General features: G+C 40.0%; 1 protein-coding gene and 1 long non-coding RNA gene across 2 annotated transcripts in view; one reads left to right on the forward strand and one right to left on the reverse strand.

Annotated features, from left to right (window-relative positions):
• Positions 1-2,683: 2,683 nt before the first annotated feature.
• Positions 2,684-22,954, forward strand: part of hcn2b (hyperpolarization activated cyclic nucleotide-gated potassium channel 2b) — a 75,414-nt gene continuing 55,143 nt past the window's right edge. Inside the window, 4 exon segments of the mRNA XM_028588103.1 lie at positions 2,684-2,750; positions 2,753-3,209; positions 4,535-4,958; positions 11,838-11,999. Coding sequence (XP_028443904.1) covers positions 2,699-2,750; positions 2,753-3,209; positions 4,535-4,958; positions 11,838-11,999 — 1,095 coding nt within the window. The 5' untranslated portion in view covers positions 2,684-2,698.
• On the reverse strand, positions 14,924-21,770 carry LOC114561932 (uncharacterized). The gene is made up of 3 exons (XR_003693411.1): positions 21,675-21,770; positions 18,286-18,393; positions 14,924-15,064 (listed from the first exon to the last, which is right to left on the reverse strand). It is a non-coding gene; the product is annotated as an uncharacterized LOC114561932 (long non-coding RNA).

Consider the following 22,954-nt stretch of genomic DNA (forward strand, 5'->3'; position numbering starts at 1 on the left):
CATGTTTGTTGGTTTACTTAACTTTTTCCTCAACTCAAAAGTTGAATAGCAGGTCAAGAAGCACGGTGTACAAGGACCAAACCGCTGCACAGAAGACCAAAACCATTGTTTGTAGCATTCACTGTCCTGCTAACAAATGTCAGGGCATAAAGGAAGAAGGTCTCGGAACATAAAATTGTAACTACAAGGTGAATGTGTTTTGAGACAAAATCTTAAAGTATATCATCAAGCCAGACGTGCAAGTGTCTTTCAGACTGTTGCATGCCTAAACAAGCGTACAAAGTGATTCACAAGAACATTTGTTTGGGGTTTCTCAACCCCTACCTTATTTAAATGTTGTCTACCTGCATTATTACACATGTGGAGCAAAGAACCTAAGAACTCCACTGCAGCTATGTGGGTGCTGAGCTTAAACCTGCTCAACAATCTATTTTTTTTCTTTTTAAGTTTTAAAATCTCTTAAAATGTTTTATAAAAAATGGCCCCAAACATGCTTTCTTATTGACTTTACCTTGCATATATTCCTGTTTCAACACCCAAAACACAAAAGCTAAAAGAAAGCATGGTTTGTAACCCCCCTTTATCAACTAAACTGAATGTCTTATCTTGTGTGCTTTCTTACTGTATAAAAGAGGGTTATCTTTAAGAACTAGATTTATCTTGGGTTTATGAACGCCTAAATGATTGCCCCATAGGAATGTGTTAAGCTACAGCAGAATAGTTAAAGAAAAGGAAGACTGCAGCAAAAAAAATCAGTTAGCGTGCTGATATGCAGTTTAGGGTCCTGAATTGGAGGTGTACGGTGTCCCATGCATTAGGCTATGTGGACAGTGGACGTATGTCTGAGTCCATGGGTAGAAAAAGCTTACGGATGCTCGGGAAGCTTGTTAGTGCGGTGTGTATTTGTCCACAAGGTGGAGCCATTTAACCAAGAACAGGGGACCTCAGTCCATTTTGGCAAATAATCAACCTTATCCCTTGTTTTTTTTGTTTTTTTAACACATTTTCAATTCAATTTTATTTAGTATCAAATCATAACTAGTTATCTCGAGACACTTTACAAATAGAGTAGGTCTAGACCACATTCTATCATTTACAAAGCCCCAACAATTCCAGTAATTCCCTCAAGAGCAAGCTGTGCGACAGTGCCGAGGAAAAACTCCCATTTTCAATACCATGTATGAACACCACTAACGCCAACTCATTACTAGTTTTACACTTTTTGGATTTCATGGTCAATAAACTTCATTTATTAAGGAAATTATGCCTAATTCGGTTTTCAAACGCTAACAAATTTGAACAAAACCCCCCAAATTCAATGAAAGCAGAGGACAGATCTTCTGTTGTACTTGTGAAGCGCGTTGTGTGGAATCATTCCGTCCGTGTTATTTTTGGGTCATCAAAATGAGGTAGTTAAAGAGAAACTCATATTTCTGATGTAGACATGTAGAAAACGGGCCAAATTTGACCCGAAGACAACACAAGGGTTAATCAGCTGGCCGACCCTGTTGGTACAGCCTCTTAGTGAGGAAAGCCCTCATGTAGCATTAGAATGACTATATGATCATCATCTAACCATTTGTTGATGGATATGCAGAAATCAGATATGATATTCTTGACCAGATATTGTAGGGTTGACTAATGGTGCCTTTACAAAATATAATTAGATTTTTGATAACTAGTCCTCAGTAATGTGGATATAATGACCTAAGTGGTTAAAGGCAAATAATCGAACAGATAGAACAATCTGGTAAGTTCAGAAAATGACATCACTTTACTGTCTAAAGCAGTCTTTAAAAAAAGGAAAAGACAAAATGTACCATATTACGATATCCAGCACTTAAGATGATATCTAGTTTCATATTACGATATCGATATAATATTGATATATGGCCCAGCCCTAGCTGATGGTCTACCTGAGAATCAACTGTGGATGACAAACCATGAAGAACTTTGTGGTTTCCTGTGAGCTTTATCTGTCGCCTTGGCCCTGGCTCCCATCAGGTGGGTTCATCTTTGTATTTCATCATATATGTACTGTATATGTTTAGTTATTAGATGAATAAAGTTTTGTGACACTGCCAGCTTCTTCTGTTCACGTAGTTTCTTCGATATCATTTAGTGGGTGCAGCCTACAGGTAATGCTGTTGTCTCTCTCTACACACACACATACTCACACACACACACACACACACACACAGACAGACACACACAATAACAGCCGCCAGGTTGCAGCCATAGCAACGCTGTTATCCTAAAGTAGCGTGTGTGGAAAGCAGAGGGCTGCTGCTGCTTTGAACTCCACTCTCCTTTCTCCGCCGCCCTCCAGGCTCACCAGGTCCAAGGTGCGGGGAGCGTCAGTCTCGTGTCTGTTCTGCCTGTGATGGACGAGGCGGAGGACAGCGATGAGGAGCCCAAATTCCAGCAGCCTCGACCACCTCAAGTAACCAGCTTGTCCGGACGCGCGGATCATAGGAGCAGCGGAGGAACCAAGATGAAGAAATTTACGCCAGGAGGCGGAGCCGCGTCCATTGCGCGTAAAAACTCCAACATCAATGAGCTGTGGCTCCTGCAAGACGAGGACTCCGCACCTGTCCGTGCCAGTGGCAGCACGGCCTCCGCTCTGTTGTGCCGGAGGGATGCTGCTGGAGGGGACACGTTCCCAGAGGCTGGCGTGATAGCAGAGGGAGCCATCGGTATGATATGCAACAAAAACGGAGATTGTAGAAGGGACCCGGCCAGTTCAGGGAGCCCTCCTCTCTCATCTCAAGGCAGGAGAAGCAGGCAGATGGAGTAGTAGCTGCTGAAAACGGAAAGGGGCAGGCTGCGAGCATGGACGGCTCTATCACTTCAGCGGGGTCCCTGACACAGGGGCCGGGCACCGAGGTCAAGACCGCGGCAGCAATGGAGAAAAAAGACTCCAGAGTGTCCTTCTCCAACGCCCCAGCTGGTAAAGGACAGACTCCGAGTCAGCAGTCGAGAAATTCTGTCACATTTACCAAAGCTGAGGATGGCTCTCAGATAATGCCGGATGATGAAGACTACAGAGGGAATCAGACATACATGCAGCGGCAGTTTAGTTCCATGCTTCAGCCCGGAGTTAACAAATTCTCCCTGCGCATGTTTGGCAGCCAGAAGGCAGTGGAGAAAGAACAAGAGCGCGTAAAGTCAGCGGGTAATTGGATTATCCACCCATACAGCGACTTCAGGTATGGGTCAAATTGAGTTGATGTTCATAACCAGTAAGCCTACATACTCTTATATTGAGATGCCTGAAAGATATGGTAGTAACACACCGCCTGGCACAGTTTTTACATATCAAACTTTATATGAGAGAACATCATATTTAGAATATTCGGTTGTTTATTTAGTTATTTATAAAGGCACTTGGGTAATGTCCTCCATAGACAACACTTTAGCTGTAGCCAAGATGGAAATAAATAAAGAAAAAGATTAATAATTAAATTATTTTTATTAGATATTTACGCCTATATTTTTATTTAGCTTAACAATTATCTGGGGGAAAAACTTGAAACTTAGGGGAGAACTCTGATCCATCATGAGGACTGAGAATAATAATTAAAAAAAAAATTAAACATTAGGGTGAGTGCAATATGACGCTATGTAAATATTTGTCACAAACGTTTCCTCAAAAAAAGCTTTGGTTCATGAGTTTTGTATTAAAGATGAATTTGACTTGAAGTTGGAAAAGTTCCCTCATCGAGTTTCAGCACCAAGGACAGCTCCTCCAAGTCTCTCAAGTGTAAAACAGCAGCAGCAGTCTGAAGATAAAGCCAACTATTTGAGCTCCTAACTGGCTGTGACTCAGATTTTGCTACCAAAATATCATTTAATATAATAATCGATGGTTTTGTCGGGGATTATGTCAGGGAACATTCATGACTCAGCAACACTATCCTTTGCAGTCTCCCATGTATACTTTCCGCTGATCAGACCGCTGTGTAACGTATGCCTTCTGAGGACACAACAGGGCCGCAACTAAGGATTCTTTTTTTGTTATACTGTAGATGAATCGAGCCAGTTATCCGCTCAATTTATTTATTTATTTATTGGTCTCATCTAAATGTCAGAAAATTGTGGGGGAAAAAAAAACACTGTTTCCTAAAGCCCAATGTGACGTCTTCAAATGTATTGTTTTGTCTGACCAGCAGTTCAAAGATATCCAATTTGCACAATTGCTGTGATAACTGCTGAGGCATCCTCCATCAGTATAGCTTTACTGTTATGGGTGTTTCATGTCAGTTGTTCCTTGATTTGGAATGAAGTGCACCCAGCTTATCTTTCCTGTTATATCCATGTCTCTCTGCTTGTCCTTGTCCTGACACTGTCTTGAGTCATATGGTATAGGTTGCCTCACAGGGAGAAGATACAGTGCACTTGGTAAAAAAAAAAGCAGGCATTTCGTAAAAGATCGGCCATTTGTCACTGTGTTTGGGGGGGGGGGGGGGGGGCAGTCCCTCAGTCCCTCAGTCCCTCAGTCTGTCACTCTCTAACCACTGCTTTACACTGTCAGGTTCTACTGGGACTTCACCATGCTGATGTTCATGGTGGGCAACCTGATCATCATCCCCGTGGGCATCACCTTCTTCAAGGACGAGACCACCATTCCCTGGATCATCTTCAACGTGGTTTCTGACACCTTCTTCCTCATGGACCTGGTGCTGAACTTCCGGACCGGCATCGTGTTCGAGGACAACACCGAGATCATCCTCGATCCCAAGAAGATTAAGGAGAAGTACCTGAAGAGCTGGTTCGTGGTGGACTTCGTCTCTTCCATACCTGTGGATTATATCTTCCTCATCGTGGAGAGAGGGATGGACTCAGAGGTGTACAAAACGGCCCGGGCGCTCCGTATTGTCCGCTTCACCAAGATCCTCAGTCTGCTGCGTCTGCTGAGGCTGTCCAGACTCATCCGTTACATCCACCAATGGGAGGAGGTAGGCAGAGATTCAACATGTATGATCCAGTGAAAGGGTTGGGAGTTGGAGAATTAATCTTTATGATTCTGTTTGAATAAGGTACACAGTGAGCATACAGGCCCTACAACACATGATAATAACAATGATCATGTAGTAGCCTTGTGGTACTTGGACGGAAGCAAATACACAAGGGCAGAACACAGCATGAGCACCAGTGTTGTAGATAGTGTGCTCTATTTAGGCCATGGTAGTTGTCATGCTCATCTAAGCCATATGTAAAACTTTGTAACCTGACTGATATGGGATGATAGGCAGATATTCAAAAAAAAAACGGACAATGTTGGTGATAATGCATCAAATGTTATTCAAGAATTGTTGTGTCATGTATTTCTAGGGTCAAAATACATGCACTTACTGTAACAGTCTATAGTAAGATAACAGCAACATTTGTAAGGGCAAAAACACTGTAAATGAGATGTTTTAGGCCTATATAATAACCATCAATAGAAACCAAAATATACAGAAAATATTTTCATTTTGAAAAATGAGGGTCACAGGGTTCTGTGCCGTTCTTTGTTCTTTTCTCAAAGAAAAGCTTAACTCCAAGTCTTCCAGAAGACCGCTGTTCCCAGCAGCAGCATCAGCCATAAGCCCGCCCACCGACTCTATACACAATGTGATTGGCCTGACTAGAGTTTGGTTTTTCTAGCTCGCAAGCCAACAGAGAGTGCCTAGACCCCCTGGCTGCAAATTAAATTTGCTGCTGCTAGGGTGCGTCTAGATTTCTAGGCTAATACTGGCCGATAACTAGCAAGAAATCCCCGTACAGAAATGCCAAAGTAGGTCTGAGGTAATTTAGAAATGGTGTCTCCATGACATAGTTTTTCCATCAGAGGGCACTGACAAGTTGATTTTTCAACTGTGAAATGCCCCGCTTAGTAAAACCAAAAACAAATCTACAGTTCCGTATCAAGATCGGCTAATATATCGTTAACAGATTTAAAAAAAAACTAAATATCAATGTCGGCCAGGCTATATACGATAATGTCTGTTAGCCTTTGCAGACATTATTCCTAACAGCATTTACTTTTACATCATGAAGCATGCTAAGTTACCGTGAAGACAGAGACGGTGCTGTAATGCAGGCTCATCTGTGAAGGAATGGGCAGATTGTAAGAGAGCCTTCACATAAGAGTATATTTATTATAAATCCTGATGAATTTTAGGGGTCTAACAAAAAGGCTTGTCAGCTTCACTCCTGCTACAGATCAAAGCCATAGAGCTGTATTAATGATCATGTTTGATGTAGTTTGGATATTGTGACAAAGTCAAACGCTTTGAATTTAGATTGCTCATAAAAAAAAAGTGTCTGACTGTGCTCTAATTAATAATACAATATTGGACTCCATTGTAGTGGTTTATGTCGGTATACAAGTAATTCTGTTTGTACATCAAAACAATCCTATGTATAATTTCTCCGTGACACATAAAAACTATGGTTTTACCATCTTATATAGCAATGGATAACAGCTGGATAACATCTCATTATAACCCAGTGTAGGTAAGAATTCATGAAAAAAGAGTTTGTGTTTATCAGTGGGAAAGTGAACAGGGATTTTTTGATGAATAAACAACCACGGAGACACTAATTGCTTTATTTTTTCTTCCTCCTAACAAAAGTTCCCTTTTCCCCCATTGTTATTATTGTTTTAGTTTGGTTTTTGACTTTTGCTTTATCTCTTACACTCCTATTTTAATCTCATTGCAACTGCACACACTTTCTGGACACATTACACATCAGGAAATAAGATAGGTGCATTACCATCCATCATATACCTATGTGCTACACAAACGCAATTGACCCTGTCCTGCTAATGTGCTTGCGGATATAAACTGAGGATCCCTATTTGAATTAACCAATCATCTATGAATCAAAAGTGTGTGTGCCCTCACTCTGAAAATAACCACTCTGCTCTTCTGATTACAGAGTGGTAATTTGAGCTCCATGAGAACCCTAATTACTGATTCAAACACTCACAAGTGAATGCTGCTTTTGCTTCGACTCAGCCCTCCCCTGATCATCTTAATTCAGCCGAGCTCTGCTCAGCTCAGCTCGATTCAAACGGGGCTGGCTGTGTTTCCCCTCTGCCCGGCTCGGCTCGGCTCGGCTTAGCTCAGCTTGCTGCGGCGGTGTTCCCTAAAAGATTATCCTTAGTGTTGTGATGATTTCACCGTTTAGCTCAGCTGTGGGCCAACTGAGTCAGTCGTGCTCATAATTAAAAAAGAAAGAGCAGGTTGTGTATTGTTGACTCTGAATAGATTGTGTGTGTGTGTGTGTGTGTGTGTGTGTGTGTGTGTGTGTGTGTGTGTGTGTGTGTGTGTGTGTGTGTGTGCATGTGTGTGGCCAACAGAGAAGCAGAGATAAGCATTGTCGGGAATAATCAGAGCAATTTCCTGAGGCAGGAAAGCTGGTATCAAGACTCTTCACTTGCTGGCATGTCCGAGAGAGGATGCCTTTTTCATGAGCTAGGCAATGATGGTGAATGGGTGGCAGCGGGTGCATGAGAGTGGAGATTGGTAGTGGGAGTCATCAGGTTCAATAGTTCTCTCTAAACGTTGTCATCTGAATCGTCCAGCTCAACGTGTGTTTGACAATGTGCAGCAGACAGTAAAAAGTACTTTATCTAGGGTTTTCAGGTTTTGAGTGTGTGTTGTAGTCACAGTAATGTGCATTGACCCAGATTGTGGTCTGACAGTGACACATGGCCAGGTACTGTTGGGGTGTCGGGGGAGAACATTAGTCATGGAGCCTCATTAATCATGATGGGAATGCTTCCTAATCACAGGGCAGGGCCTCACAGTGTGTTTCCCTTTCTCCTCCTTCAAATTAGCTAAAGCTATTAGCCATTATAGGAAAATATATATATATATATATATATATATAGAAAAGTAGAGAAAGTAGCGTCTTTGGCATTTGGTCTATAGCTAATTTACAAGCTTAAAATATGCAGAAGAGTGAAGAATAAAGATGATCTAAACATGTTTGATATATATTTGAATAGCATGTAATCCAAGATGTAGATATGTGGAGAATAAGGAGATTTTAAAGGTCCTATGACATGCTGCATTTTGGATGCTTTTATATAGACCTTAGTGGTCCCCTGATACTGTATCTTAAGTCTTTTTCCCAAAATTCAGCCTTGGTGCAGAATTACAGCCACTAGACCCAGTCCCACAATGAGCTTTCCCATGTGAGAAAGGGGAGGTAACCTTGCTCCTTATGACCTCATAAGGAGCAAGATTCCAGATCGGCCCATCTGAGCTTTCATTTTGTCAAAGGCAGAGCAGGATACCCAGGGCTCGGTTTACACCTATCGCCATTTCTAGCCACTGGGGGACCATAGGCAGGCTGGGGGAACTCATATTAATGTTAAAAAACCTCATAAAGTGAAATTTTCATGCCATGGGACCTTTAAGTGCGCAGACAGCTACACAAAACTAAAGTGTTATGACCATTTAAAGCACTCGCCATGTAAATTACACATTGGATAAAGTCAAAGAAATTCATGGGATTTGGTAAACACAGACCATAGGAAAAGGCCCAGAGCTACTTGGGGAAGAATCATGCACATTGGCAAGTGGATATTAATATGCATGTTGGTCTGTTTGGATGGAGAAATACGTGAGACCGGTTGGCTTTCTTGTGTTGGCACTGTAACTAACGAGACGTTGCGCCCTCCGGGGTTTTAAAGGAGCTGCAGGTTTTGATATTCAAGTGAGCTAAGGGTTTAGGGCAGCGAGGTCTCTGAGGTGACGGGATGAGTCACAGAATCTCTCGACCTGGCAGCTCCCAAACTGTAAACTCACAACAGAGGATGCTTGTTCACGCCTCGAGACACACACACACACACACACACACACACACACACACACACACACACACACACACACACACACACACACACACAGTATCTGGCCTAGTTGTAGGCAATTCTCTTGTCTCAAGTGAGAAATTAGTCTGTTTTTGATATATATATATATATATATATATATATATATATATATATATATATGTATACCTAGAGATTGGCATGGTTTTATGTCGGTTAGCCTAATAGCTAGTTTGATTTGCATTGCGAGATGATTTTATGGAAAGTACCCCATGCTAATCTCTAGATATGGTGAAGGTATGTGATGATGTGGGGCTATTTTAATTCCAAAGGCCAAGGGAACTTTATCAGGATGCATAGTATCCTGGATCCATGAAATAACTGGCATTTAAAAATAAAAATCTGCCTGCCTCTATGGGAATTTAACATAGGGGTGTACTGACTTTTGTTGCCAGCGGTTTAGACATTAATGGCTGTGTGTTGAGTTATTTTGAGGGAACAGCACATTTACACTGTTATACAAGCTGTACACTTAATACTTTACATTGAAGTAAAGTGTAATTTCTTCAGTGTTGTCCCATTAAAATATAATGAAATATTTACTCAAATGTGAGGGGTGTACTCACTTTTGTGAGATACTATATATAAGCAAAGCCTCCAGTTGGCCTAGCTAAGCATGTATTTCATAGCAGTGTCCACACATTAATGTAAACCTACCCTAATGCGCAGAACCACACATAGAGGTAAGAAAGCCTGGCCAGAAGCCAGCGACCTGAGTCTGAGCATCACTGAGTAGTGTTTACAAGGCTGTGACCAGAACACCAGCTCCACACAAATGAGCCTTTCTTACCTGAGGGGAGTAAATCTAAGAAACACTAGAGCGAGAGACCGGCCCGGGCTGCTGATCAAAGCTTCATCAGCATCTGATGAGGTTTCATCATGAAAGAGTGCAGAACACAGGCTCGTGTTCATTTTCCCCACCTGCTCATAATGTAGACCCTCCATCCTGACACTGATATTCTACCAAGACTGAGGAATCACATACAGCATGTTGGGTTTGTTTTGTTACTGATTTGTGACATCATCATACCATGTTTAAAATTGTATCTCCTATTATAATAACTATTTGATGTATAATTACATCATTGGAAAACCCAGCTAGTTTTTCAAATCTACTGAAAACTTTGCTTTTTAAACATATACTGTACTTCCCTGTAGCTCTTCCGCCCCGGCTGTTGTTTTACTTATCAAAACTTTTATATTAACAATATGTCAAATTAGGAATGGACGATATAGCCAAAATCTTATAAATCGATAAGTAAATAGTCTGTACTGTATGAAATGACCACATGGTCAAGCCTTTTGTTGTATATCGCTGTGTAAATTAAGTACTTGACAAATGAAAAGTACTGGGTATTTTCTCATTTTATTGAGAACTTATTAGATATTAATGAACATAACGTGCAATGATCAGATCGTAAAGCTGAATCCAAATTATGTAAATATTGCTGTAATGCAGTTCGGCTGCTGGTTTTTCGGCATCGCAATCGAAGCAATATAGAAAAATATATACTGTATATGATAGACTATTTTATATCATTTTGATGATATATATTGTCCTATCACCTAGCCCGAGGCCAAATGACTATCTAGATTGTGAAATGGGTGACTTATTGTTTCAAACTCACAAAAATTACCACCTGACGTAGCAGTTCCTTTAGCGTCTTTCACCTCATTGTTTGTGTGTTCTGATCCGCAACTTAAAGGAGAAACCGGTCGATTTTACCTGAATCTTGATTGCCAGATGTCACGAGTACTGTCGATTGAAAAAAAAAAAAAAGGCCAAAATCGGTGCTAGCAAACTGGAGTTGCTGCAGCTAATGGCCAGTTAGCTAAAATGCCAGTTGGGGGGGGCATGTTGTAGAGTGCCTTTGTGCTTCTTAACAGACACAAAATGCAATTAAAATTTCTGTGCAGCATGAACAGGGCCCTTATGTGACAACAAGATGCTTTTTCAACTCAGACATTCTGAAGAAACCATTTAAATTCAAAGTTTGTACTGTCACCTACCTCCTTTTTCCATCGGTCACTTCACCAAAAGCCCAGAAGAGTCGATCACGGATGTCATTTCCCCCTCAAAAATAGGTAATTGAGCACTGTAGTGGTTATGACCATATCAGTGACTATGTAACTACATGGAAACGGTCCAAATGATGCCTGTGGCTTGCACAGTAGTAGCGCACAACTGGCATTTTAGCTAACTGGCAGCTCTGGCCATAAGCTGCAGCAACTCCAGTTTGCTAGCACCGATTTTGGTCGTTTTTTTTCCTATCGACAGTACTAGTGATATCTAGTGATCAAGATCGGCTGGATTTCTCCTTTAACTTTTTTGGTTCACTCTTTCCAGACACAGCAGGCAACTGTTTTGAGGAAATAAATGTCTAAAAACTCACTGTATGCTACCTGCCCAGCACTAAATGGCATACTGTTAAAGTTGTAACTAGCAAGCAACAAAAACAATGCTAAAAGGAAGAAGGTGAATATTGGACTTAGATTAGCCACTGAAAAACAACTCCAAATGAGTGATAATGTTGCTTTGTAACTGTTGGATGTATAAATACAGCTGTGTGCTAACATGTGGGCCATATCAATGTTATGAGATGATAATATGTAACTGAAAGTAAAATAAATAAATCGATACTGTTTAAAGAGTAGAATGTTGGCCAAACGATCTCCTGTAGATAACAGTAAATAATACATATATTATGCATTGTACCAACTGTTTTCAATTCTCTCTTCAGTAGAACAATATGCTGGATGTGTACTGTTTGTGATTCAACAGTTTTTACCTCAATCTGTCTAAACATAAAGATTATTATGTTACATAATGTTATGTTATGTTTATGTTTACATAATTTATGTTCATTGCCCTCACACGCCTATCTCTGTCTTTTCTTCCCTCCGCTTTGATAACGCTCTCGCGGCCCTTCTCTTCTCCTCCTGACAGATCTTCCACATGACCTATGACCTGGCCAGTGCTGTGATGCGAATATTCAACCTGATTGGTATGATGCTGCTGCTGTGTCACTGGGATGGCTGTCTCCAGTTCCTTGTTCCCATGCTGCAGGACTTTCCGTCTGACTGCTGGGTCTCCCTCAACAAGATGGTGGTAAGTTTAAATGCTGTGTGTGCACTGTATATCTTTGTGTATATGTGTATACCATTTGTAAGTCACAAAATCACAGGGATGTCAGCATGCAAAGGCGTTTGAAAGAACAATTACTGCAAAACCAAAGCATAAAAAATATCCCTCATGGAGCACAAAGGTGTGTTTTTTGCAGGCAGCTTGGGAAATCAATTTTATTTAAGGTTGAGTCAGCACACACACACATACTTGCGTGCGCACACACACACATACTTGCGTGCACACACACACACACACACACACACACACACACACACACACACACACACACACACATACCCGTTTTTATTACTCGGTGAGGACTCATGACATAGCGAATGACCATGGGGACCCTTTCTAAACTACTATTTCTAAATGAGCTAGAGACATGGTTTCAACTCCAAAATTTCTTTTTTGTTTCTGGGATCCTGAAAATCACTTAAAATGTTAGGATTTCACAAATAAAGGTCAAACCTGACTTTCACCAACCCTATGGGGACACATGGCAAATTCTTTAAATATTTATAATATTTATACCCCCATTCCATTGAAATACTCCTCCTTCTATTATATAAATTTTTTTTTCAGCTATAAAGACCTCATATTTACTTTTATCACTCGTTGTTGTATATTACAGGTGAAATAATTAAAATAGCCACCAGGTGGCGCTTCCATGGTTTTTGTTTTTTATGTTTTGATGCTCCTCTTGCCTGTCTTAAGTTTGTTTTGGCCATTTAATGTCACAAATGTTTTCTGATTCTGCAAGGGTGGACAAGCTGGTTTAAAGAGAGTAGCTCTGCTCCGCAAACAGACCTGCTATGCCCTATCCTCCACTCAAACTCCAGACTACTGACATCACAATAAAACCGCTGATCATATTTAGACCCTATATACCCTCATTGATAAACATATAAAAGAATATACATGCTTTTTTTATTTACTTTCAAAAAGCTTTAGTGTATATTTGACACAATACTGTTCTACAAAGCTACTGAAAGTAATGTAAAGGGCATTTTAATGACTTTTTAATGAACACAGGACTTTGTATGCTGTAATGAAAATGTAAAACAAAATGCCAATTAGAATTTGGCTAAAACTCATTTGAGTTGTGTGTTTGAACCAAGTGCACTCCATACCAGCGAGGTGGGGGTCCGGTCCACTTACAAAACAAGAATTAAATCAATAATATAACACACTATCTTGCATCCAGAGTTCTGTAAGCTTCTCCTACATGTCGAGAGGAAAACTAAATGTAATGCAAAGAGGTTGAATTAGGCCAGTTTATCAGAATTTAAAACCAAAAATAAGCAATTAAATGTTGGACACATCTAAACATAGTGACCCCCTCTCATATTATCAAGTGCCAAGAGATGAACAAAATGGACACCCGCTTACCCAGCTGAGTTCACAAACCTGTTCCACCAAAGCATCAGGAACATAACCAACAACTCAACTAGATTACACCACAGCTTAAACAAAACTACATCATCTATTTTCCAATGGATGATGTAGTTTTGTTTAAAACTACATGTTTTGTTGCTCTAAATCAACCGGACACCATAGCAGATTATTTGAGCATGGTTACGGATCGGCACAGTACAGACTGAGTGCGCACAGCCTTGCCATTGAAAACAGGTGACAAAGGAAAACCTGGCTCCCTGTAGAGCAAACGCTCCACTGATTGCACCCTTAGTGAGCCTAAAACAGAGCCAAACTTCCTCACTTAACATGTCAAATATATAAACATTTGGAAAATATATTTCCAAAGAATATATATAAGAACCAAAAGGTTTTCTATAGCTCTCAGATTAAATTAAATTACCAGTCCTACTAGGAGAAGAAACTAAGAGCTGTGAGCAGGCAGCAGTCTGTGTTGCTTCCATAAACGGAGGGACAGTGAGTGATAGCAGTCGCCTGCACCTTGTACTTGTTTTGTTAATTTTTCTTTGTTTCCTGTCGGTATTGTTCCAACCAACCTTTGACTTGTAGTACTTTATATATTCTAGTTCATTCAGGAATGCCACAGAAGCAATGGTGTTTACATTGCAGATTAACTTTATTATCACAACTCATCCATATACAAATTCATTTGTCCTGGCTCTTTGCTTCCTTCTCCTTCACCTCTTTCTCTTACTTCCTACAAACCTGTCTGTCTCTGCCGACCTCGATTTCTCTCTACAAACCTTTCTCTCTCTCTCTGTACGTGTTTCTCTCTCTTTACCTCTGTTTCTTATTTTAAAAAGGTTCAGGAACGCTTTCTCTTTCTACACACCCATCTATCTCTCCCTACATAGTCTCTCTCTCTAATATACATACCTGTCTCACTCTCTAATCTACATACCTGTCTCACTCTCTAATCTACATACCGGTCTCTCTCTACATACCTGTCTCTCTCCTTTCTACATACCTGTCTCTCTCTACATACCGGTCTCTCTCTACCTACATACCTGTCTCTCTCATTTCCTACATACCTGTCTATCTCTACATACATACCTGTCTATCTCTCCTGCAAACCTGTCTCTCTAAAAACCTTTTCTCTCTCTACAACCTGTGTCTCTCTCTAACTCCATTTCTCGAACCACCCATGACCCACTACCACAATGTTCTTTAGGATAAAAATTTAAATTACATCACTCAATGAAATAATAGTCAGAGCATGTTGACATATTAAATTTGAAAACAAAAGAGCTATAACAATCTTAATAAAATGTCTTTGCATGCTCAGATATGAGCTGAATTGAAGTTAGCGCTGTACCTAGTTGTGGGATTGTAGAAGAACTTAGATGGCAAAAAAAGGAATTATGTTCAGTGATTACAATTTAGATTTCCATTAGTTATTTTCTAGACGCTTTAAAGTGTCAATGCGGTTCTTCACATAGAACTTAACTGCCTTCCAGCTCCTTCCCTAAGCACCTCTGAGGATCCCTTGATAGATGCTTCACACTGGGCTTTGCCAGGAACCCTGCCAGAGTTGATGTTGTCCATGAGATTGCTCTCCACAGCCTGGACCTCCTCTGTGCTCCACTTCTTTCTCGCCATTTTTGATGAACCTTAGACAAAGAAGTAAGGCCAATCAATGTAAAATTGCTTGCAGAGTTTAAAGATTAAAAATCTAAAATGATGGGTGTCTGGACAGTAGTAACTAGGTGGTTTCTATTGTCGTGCTAATAATAATAATAATAAGTAATTTAGACTGAAAAAAACTGTAAAAGTGTGGTTGTTACAAGGGGACTAGATGGCAACTAGATGGTTGCTAGATGTTACCTCATAACCACCTAGGGCTGCACAATAGAGACACAGCACATCGCGTCATACTCCCACCAGAGAGGAAAACATCTTTCCGCTCTACATTGACTTGTATTGGATGAAGGTGCCTCATCTTCAATTTTGTCTGCTGGCAAACCGAAACAGTCCTAAAAGCTGCTGTGTGGTGATATTTACTACCAACAATGTATAGAACCCAGAACCTAAGTTTTCATAAGTTGTGGAACCGAAAAACTGAGCTTTTATGATGACAAAAGTGGATATATCGTGAGGAATCAGCAGAGAGAATGGTTAGACTGTGGGATTCTGACACTAAGCTAACAATATGCCCAATGTTACGTTTGCATCAAGCATTTTATTAACAAGTCAAATATCCAAATGTCAGTTTTAGACTAACTACAGTCTGTAAGGTAAGCTAACACAGGTAATGTTGGACATAACTTTAGTTTAGTGTCAGGATTCCAGTCTTCCCATTCTTCCTGCTGATTACTCATGTTTCTGTTGTTTGCTAGCAGACGGAATAAAGAGGAGAAAACCTTGACACAACACAAGTAATCGGAGGGCAGAGAGCTGTTTCCCCCTGGTGGGGGCGGACTTAAATACGCTTTGTCTCTATATGGAGAGAAAAAAATAAATGCTTTTCTTTTTGTCACAATATACATTTTTACTTAAATTTAAAATTCATGATGATGTAATATTTTGTTGGGGTCTTTTTTTCCTATATCTGAAAACATGATTTGTAGGCCAGGGTATCTCTGTTTCTTCAATCTACATATTGCACCTGGCCATATTGTGATTTTGATAATATTTTTGATTAATTTTTCAGCCCCATAAGTCCCTAACAACTACTTAGCAAAACCAAGCAATGCTCTACCAACCACCTGGTTGGTACTGCACTTCCTTTTTTAGCCTTGATCTGGCTGCAAGGAAGTACCAGTTTCATTTACTTACTGACAAAATCAGCTTTATATCACATAGGACTACGTAAATAACATGAGACATTTGTACATAGCTGACCAGATCCCTTTTAGTTAAGCTCACATGCAAATTCACAATTACTTTTATGGCTTTGTAAATCATTGTCCAAAACCAATTTTTACGTTAATCTTGATTGCTATGCCTATGTGAGTACTGACGAAAAATAAAAAACGAGCCAAATCAGTGCTAGCAACACAGAGCTGCTGCAGCTAATGCCCAGAGCTCCCACTGAGCTAAAACGGCAGTTTTGGGGGCATAAGATAAAGTGTGTGAGAGTGCCTTTGTGTCTCTTAACAGACACAAAATGCAATTAAAATGTCTGTACAACATGAACAGGGCCCTTACATGACAACTAGATGCATTTGTGTTCAGCCCAGCCTCTGTAATAATCATCACAAAGCAGTTCCCTGTATTTGTAGCATTTATATCCATTTTGTGTGTGATCCATCTAGCGTTGGTGAGTAGGAGTCTTGTCTGTGTTGATTGTTGTGGTTTCCTTAGCCGGGCTAGCAGGCCCGGCCGGCGTTCAACTTCTGCTTCCTGCCTGCCCTCCTGGCTTACCGTGGCCGACAACAATCCAGTGAGCGCCCGCTGGTCTGGTGGAGGTCTTCCAGAAGACCATTCAAGCCTTTGCTGTGAAAAAATTTTTATTTTATTTCCCCTCAAAAATAGGTAATTGAGCACTGTAGTGGTTATGACCATATTAATGACTATGTTACTACATGGAAACGGGCCAAATGATGCCTGTTTCTTGTACAGTAATAAGCGTTACTGAAGGCTAGCTCTAGCTCCATAGTTACATTACTCCAAGCTTCTTCCTTTGTGAAGACCTCCGCTTTTCTCTTCACACACGACGCCCTCCAACCTGCACACTGTTTACCTTTTCCTGCTACAACTGAATTCAAACGGGACTTCAGCACGAGACTACAGCTAGCCGCCTGTAACACTATTTTACTGTACAAGGCAAACATAATTTGGTCCGTTTCCATGTAGTTACATAGTCACTAATATGGTCATAATCACTACAGTACATTTACAGTACTACTAATACATTTTTGAGGTGGGAAATAAAAATTTTGCAGCAAAGGCTTGAATGGTCTTCTGGAGGACATCCACCAGACCAGCGGGCGCTCGCTGGATTGTTGTCGGCATGTAAGCCAGGAGGGCAGGAAGGAAGCAGAAGCAGGGACGCCCGGCCGGGCCTGCTAGCCCGGCTAAGGAAACCACAACAATCAACACTGGCAAGACTCCTACTCACCAACGCACACAAAAATGGATATATATGCTACAAATACACACAGAACTGCTGTGTGATGATTATTACCAAATAATTATACTAATAATATTCCTGGCTGAACACACTCACTCATCCCAGACGCTAGCTAGCAGCTAAGAGGATAGGTGAATTTAAACAATGGCTAAGTTGCTTAACGATCTTGTTGTCATGTAAGGGCCCTGTTCATATTGTACAGATGTTTTAATTGCATTTTGTGTCTGTTAAGAGGCACAAAGGCACTCTTTATCTTATGCCCCAAAACTGCCGTTTTAGCTGAGTGGGAGCTCTGGGCGTTAGCTGTATTAGCTCCGTGCTGCTAGCACCGAATCGGCTCATATTTTTTGCTATCGACGGTACTCACATACAGTAGGTATAGCAAGATTAATGTAAAATTGCCAGGAGTTCTCCTTTAATACTATTGATTACAGAAAAATGCCATATCATTAAAGACCAAATTTAAGTACCGGAGGAGTAGCCCAAATCCCTTCAGTGGTAGTCAGCCAAATTTGTATATTTTCTGAAAATGGCTCAGAAAAGTATTGGTCTAGAGTTTAAGATGTTGGGTCTTAAAGTTCAATGAGGCTGTGATTAACCTAGAGTTTTAAACAAGCGCAAATTTACAATAGCTGCGACCACTTAGTGCTGTGGAACCGGTACCAGGTCCGTCGGACTTAACAGGTTAAAACCAAGACAATTTCCCCCACTACTGTTATTGTCAGACCAAGTTGTGCATTGGATTGTATGTGAACTTACAAATACACTTTCTGCTCGCTTGAGTTCAGGAACACTTATGTCCTCCTTTTCAGGGACGGAACTTAGTTCAAGGATCACTGTAGAGTCAGAAGAGCTCTGGTCCATTTCCTGGGGATCAAATACAAAAAAAAACAATTATTGTTGTTAGATAAACTAAATGTATGCCATTTACTTATTGATAATTTTTCTGTTAAAACTAATTGATTTTAGAATTCCTCTCCCACTACATTCCATATTAGTATTACTATACACCACATCTAACGTACCTAGTATAACCTGCTAAACTGACTGACTCTACTCAACCTTTTGGTGACCTTTTAAAATCTGTAGTCTTTGACACTGATGATGATGATGGATAAAGCCTAACAAACATTTTTTTCCAGATTAACCTAATGATGAAAATGTGACATATTATGGTGGGATTCATGTAGGCTTATTATTACTTGAGATTATGTACAACTCTGTGATTTTATAAATAAAATCTATAATACAATGACTTACACAAAGCAAAACCTTACTTGGAAAAAATATGAAACCTACGACTCAGGCTAAATACTGGATCATCCTGCAATGGCCCACTTAAGCCAGTTATGATGCCATGTTGTTCAATAAAAACATGATGCAGAGAGAGGAAGGGATTGCTAGGTGTGTTTGCTTAAAAAGTAGGAAGTTTACATTGGCATGACAGAAAGGTAAGCTATGTTTGATTTGTGTTGCAGGCTAGTTAACTTACGGCGTGAGTTTAAGCAGCAGCCATAATGAACCGATAACATGTATGAGGGCCTATGGCAAGAATGCTGTGACTGAATGATTACAGTTGCTAAGTATAATAAAACATAATGCTAATGTTACTAGCTGCAGCTCTTCTTATGGTGCTGTTCAAGGTTTCTTCCTAAGAGGGAGTTTTTCCTCGCCACTGTCGAACTGCTTGCTCTTTCGGGAATTGTTGGGGCTTTGTAAATTATAGAGTGTGGTCTAGATCTAATCTGTAAAGTGTCTCGAGATAACTCTTGTTATGATTTGATACTATAAATAAAATTGAATTGAATTATGATGCTGCTGAACTTTTTTCTCATAAACTTGTAGCTGATGATCCCATTATTATTGAGGGTGCAGTTATAGGCAGTCATTACAGGTAGCTGTTGGACTGTTTACATTTTCCACTTTAAAAATACATAGACAGGGAAAACAACATTTAAACAAATAGCTAATATTTCTGCCTTGCCGCAGTAATTTATAACTATGAAGGTAAATATGGTGCAAAACGTGAGAGAAAAATGGTCCACCTATTGAAAATATTCACACAAAGAATTTCACAAATGTGTAGATTGATTTTTACAGATACAATGATAGCTGCAAACTTGTAATGCAACATTTACCCATCATTATTTAATATAAATAATAATAATATATAAAAATCAGTAAACGTTGCATTACAAATTTGCTACTGTCATTGTATCTATGGTAAAATAAATCTACACATTTGTGAATTAGTGTTATTACATTCAGATCACGGTTTTGAGAATGTTTTCTATGAGTGGCGATCTCAATTTTCAAGTTCAGATTTTTTATTTTTCTCTGGAAGCTGGTCCAAAGATCGACACCATAGTGGTTAAAAGCTGCTTCCCCTGTTTTGTTCTGACAGTAGGTTTCAGTAGTAGTTGCTTATGTTTTAATCTAAGGTGTCTTGGTTGAGAATGTTGTTGGAATATGTCATGCAGGTAGTTCCCATGGAAGGTCCCATCCCTTTAGTGTCTTAAAACTAACAGAAGAGCCTTAGAATCAATTCTGTATTAAATTGGGAGCCAGTGTAAGGACTTTAAGACTGGCGTAATATGATCTGTTCTTTTTTGTTTTAGTAAGGATCCTGGCTGCACTATTCTGTACCATTTGGAGAGGTTTTAAAGTCTTTTAGGGAGTCCAGCACATTGCAATAATCAATCCCACTAGAAATGAAAGTATGTATGATTTTTTCAAGATCCTCCTTTGAAATATATTCTTTTAGTTTATTGATATTTTTAAAATGAAGGTATAATGATTTTTATGACTGTTTTAATGTGACTGCTAAAATTTAAGGATACCAAGGTTGTTTTTTTTTACCACTTTCTTTGCTATTAAGCCCTTCCTTTAAAGCAAGGTAGAAAGTTTGCATCTTTCCTCCTCATTTCCAAAAACTACCATCTCAGTTTTATTTTGTTAAGCTGGAGGAAGTTCTGTGACATCCAAGTATCTATTTCTTCAAGGCACTGTCAGAGAGTGTTAATGGGGTTATAGTCATTAGTAAAGATATGACAGGAGATAAATGTTTACAACAGAACTTAAATAGATCAAATTGAAACGTTATAAAGCATCAGGGTAATCTCATTTGGTAAACTATAAGATGGCAGCCATAAAATGTTGAGGATGTTTCATATATTGCATTGTTTGATGTGTGACAGTGCATGACAGGGTTTTCCTGAGATTTCAGAGCGCTTTTAGGTGCAATGACGTCACACATTCATTTGCATATTGGTGATGTCATCTAACAGTTATTTTTGAAAAAGCTTAGCCGAGTTGTTGTTGGTTGCAGCTAGGGAAAGATCATTAGAAGCAAAACTTGGAGGAGCTTGTCACTAAAATGAGAATAGCTTGTCCACCTTAAAGGTCAGCCCACGGTTGGTGAGTGAACCTTAGCTAAAGTTGTCGCTAGCTCTGTGCCGGGCTGGCTAACCGCTTTTCACTTTAAACCAGCAGGTAGCAAGCAGGACACGGAACTTGGCTTGGGTCTTGAGGAGTTATAGCAATTACCAACAGATATACTGTACACAGACTAAAATTCTACATTCACATCTATTATGCAAATGATTATTAACTTTATACTCACAAACACAAGTCCCTATCTTTTTCACCTCTCTTTTTCCACCACACACTATCTAATGTGTGGGCTGTACCTGGGGCTGCGTGTGCAACATGCATGGTGTGTGTGGTTGTGACACTGTTTGTGTCCATCATACAGCACGTGTCCAGAAGACAACAAGCAGGAGCCCCTCCTGTTCATCGGCTTCTATACAGTCTATGTTCGCAGTCCAGATGATGTCCAAATTGTTTTTATGTTTATACGCTTTGGCCCTGCCCCTAAGCTCTATAATGGCAGAGATAACCCCGCATGAGACTCAGAAAGTTGGATTTATCAACAAAAATGCAGGTGGAATACTCGTACTATTGGGCCTTTGCCATGCAACACATCAACTTTCTGAGTCTCATGCCCCAAACCAACACTGATTTCCATGACAATATTTCCAAACAAACATTCTATAGCAGACATTTAATGTGTACCAGCAAAATGACCAAAAAGAGATCATTAAGTGCAAATTCATATTACGAGTTGTCCTAATTATCACTTTACTGACCTGAAGAATTGAAAGGGCTGTCACGGTGACCATGAATGGTTGTCAAATCTTCTTCCTGCAAGTCATATCATATATCATATTAGTCACACATTTTAGCTGCATTTCTCCTGTTTATTAACAGTAGATTAGGCAGTACGTGTCACATGCACCATCAAAGAGGTAGTATAACACTGTATGTCCATATTTTCGATAAAAGGATGTTTTTATATGGGAAAAGTACAACATATTTATCTCTCTGGAGAAAATAGTTCCCCAGCCACCTCTCCTTCTGTAGTCACCACTCCTTCTCCTCAACACCCCCCCCCCACCCCCACCCCCCACACACAGCACTATCTGATTCTGACTATAAGACACATGTTGCAGCACACTTCATTTCAGCTCAGTATCAGTGCATTTAACATTATTGCAGCCATCTCTCTTGATTTATACTTTTGTTTAAACCCCCCCTCCACCCCACACACACATACGTATGGTAAAAGTTGCAAATGGCGACAGGTCACGGCATGTGCACGTTATTAAATGGCTGACCTGGTCCTGAGAACCACACCTGCTACTGTCCTAAACTAAGGTTTCCATTTGACACGACGACGGCACAATTTACTGTAAACTAAGATGGTGTTGGTTTATAAACTGTAATGTTAGCTGCCATTAAACTAGCTAGCATTAACTTATTTGGCTGACAAGATATAAGTTAGCCTTCTAACATTTTACTTTCAAATTAATCTATAAGAGTTGGTTTACATGTGATAACAGTACAAATCTATTTTAAACAGAATTGTAAACGGTTTAAATGGCAGAAAATCAATTTTAGACTCACCATCTTCTCCCCGATCCATGACTCCAGCCTGCTCTCGCCCATGCAGTGAAGATCTGACGAGAGTTCACAGCTTACGTGAGGGGAGGGGCTGACACCATGGGGACCCGCACACACACTTGCCACATGGCCGGAGTGGGGATGGGCGGGTCGGATGGGGACTTGAACATGACATACGTGTGTAACAGTGTTTCTTTTAAACGGCGCCAGTAGCTCAATTTGAGACAACAATCGAAACCAAACGAACCCTGAAACCTTTCAGCATATAAACAGACGAATGCTTTTGGCTTAACTTGAAATAAAAATAATTATTTTTTTAATTTATTATTAGTTAGTTTTTTTCCTCAAAATTAAGCCAATGAAAAGTGTACATACTAAATGGATACATTTTTCCTCATTAGCAAAAAATTAATAATTATAATAAATATTCATAACATTCTTCAAAATATCTGTATATGCTTGTGCA

The sequence above is a fragment of the Perca flavescens genome, chromosome 9 (genome assembly GCF_004354835.1).
Source record: "Perca flavescens isolate YP-PL-M2 chromosome 9, PFLA_1.0, whole genome shotgun sequence".
Classification (NCBI taxonomy): Eukaryota; Metazoa; Chordata; class Actinopteri; order Perciformes; family Percidae; genus Perca; species Perca flavescens.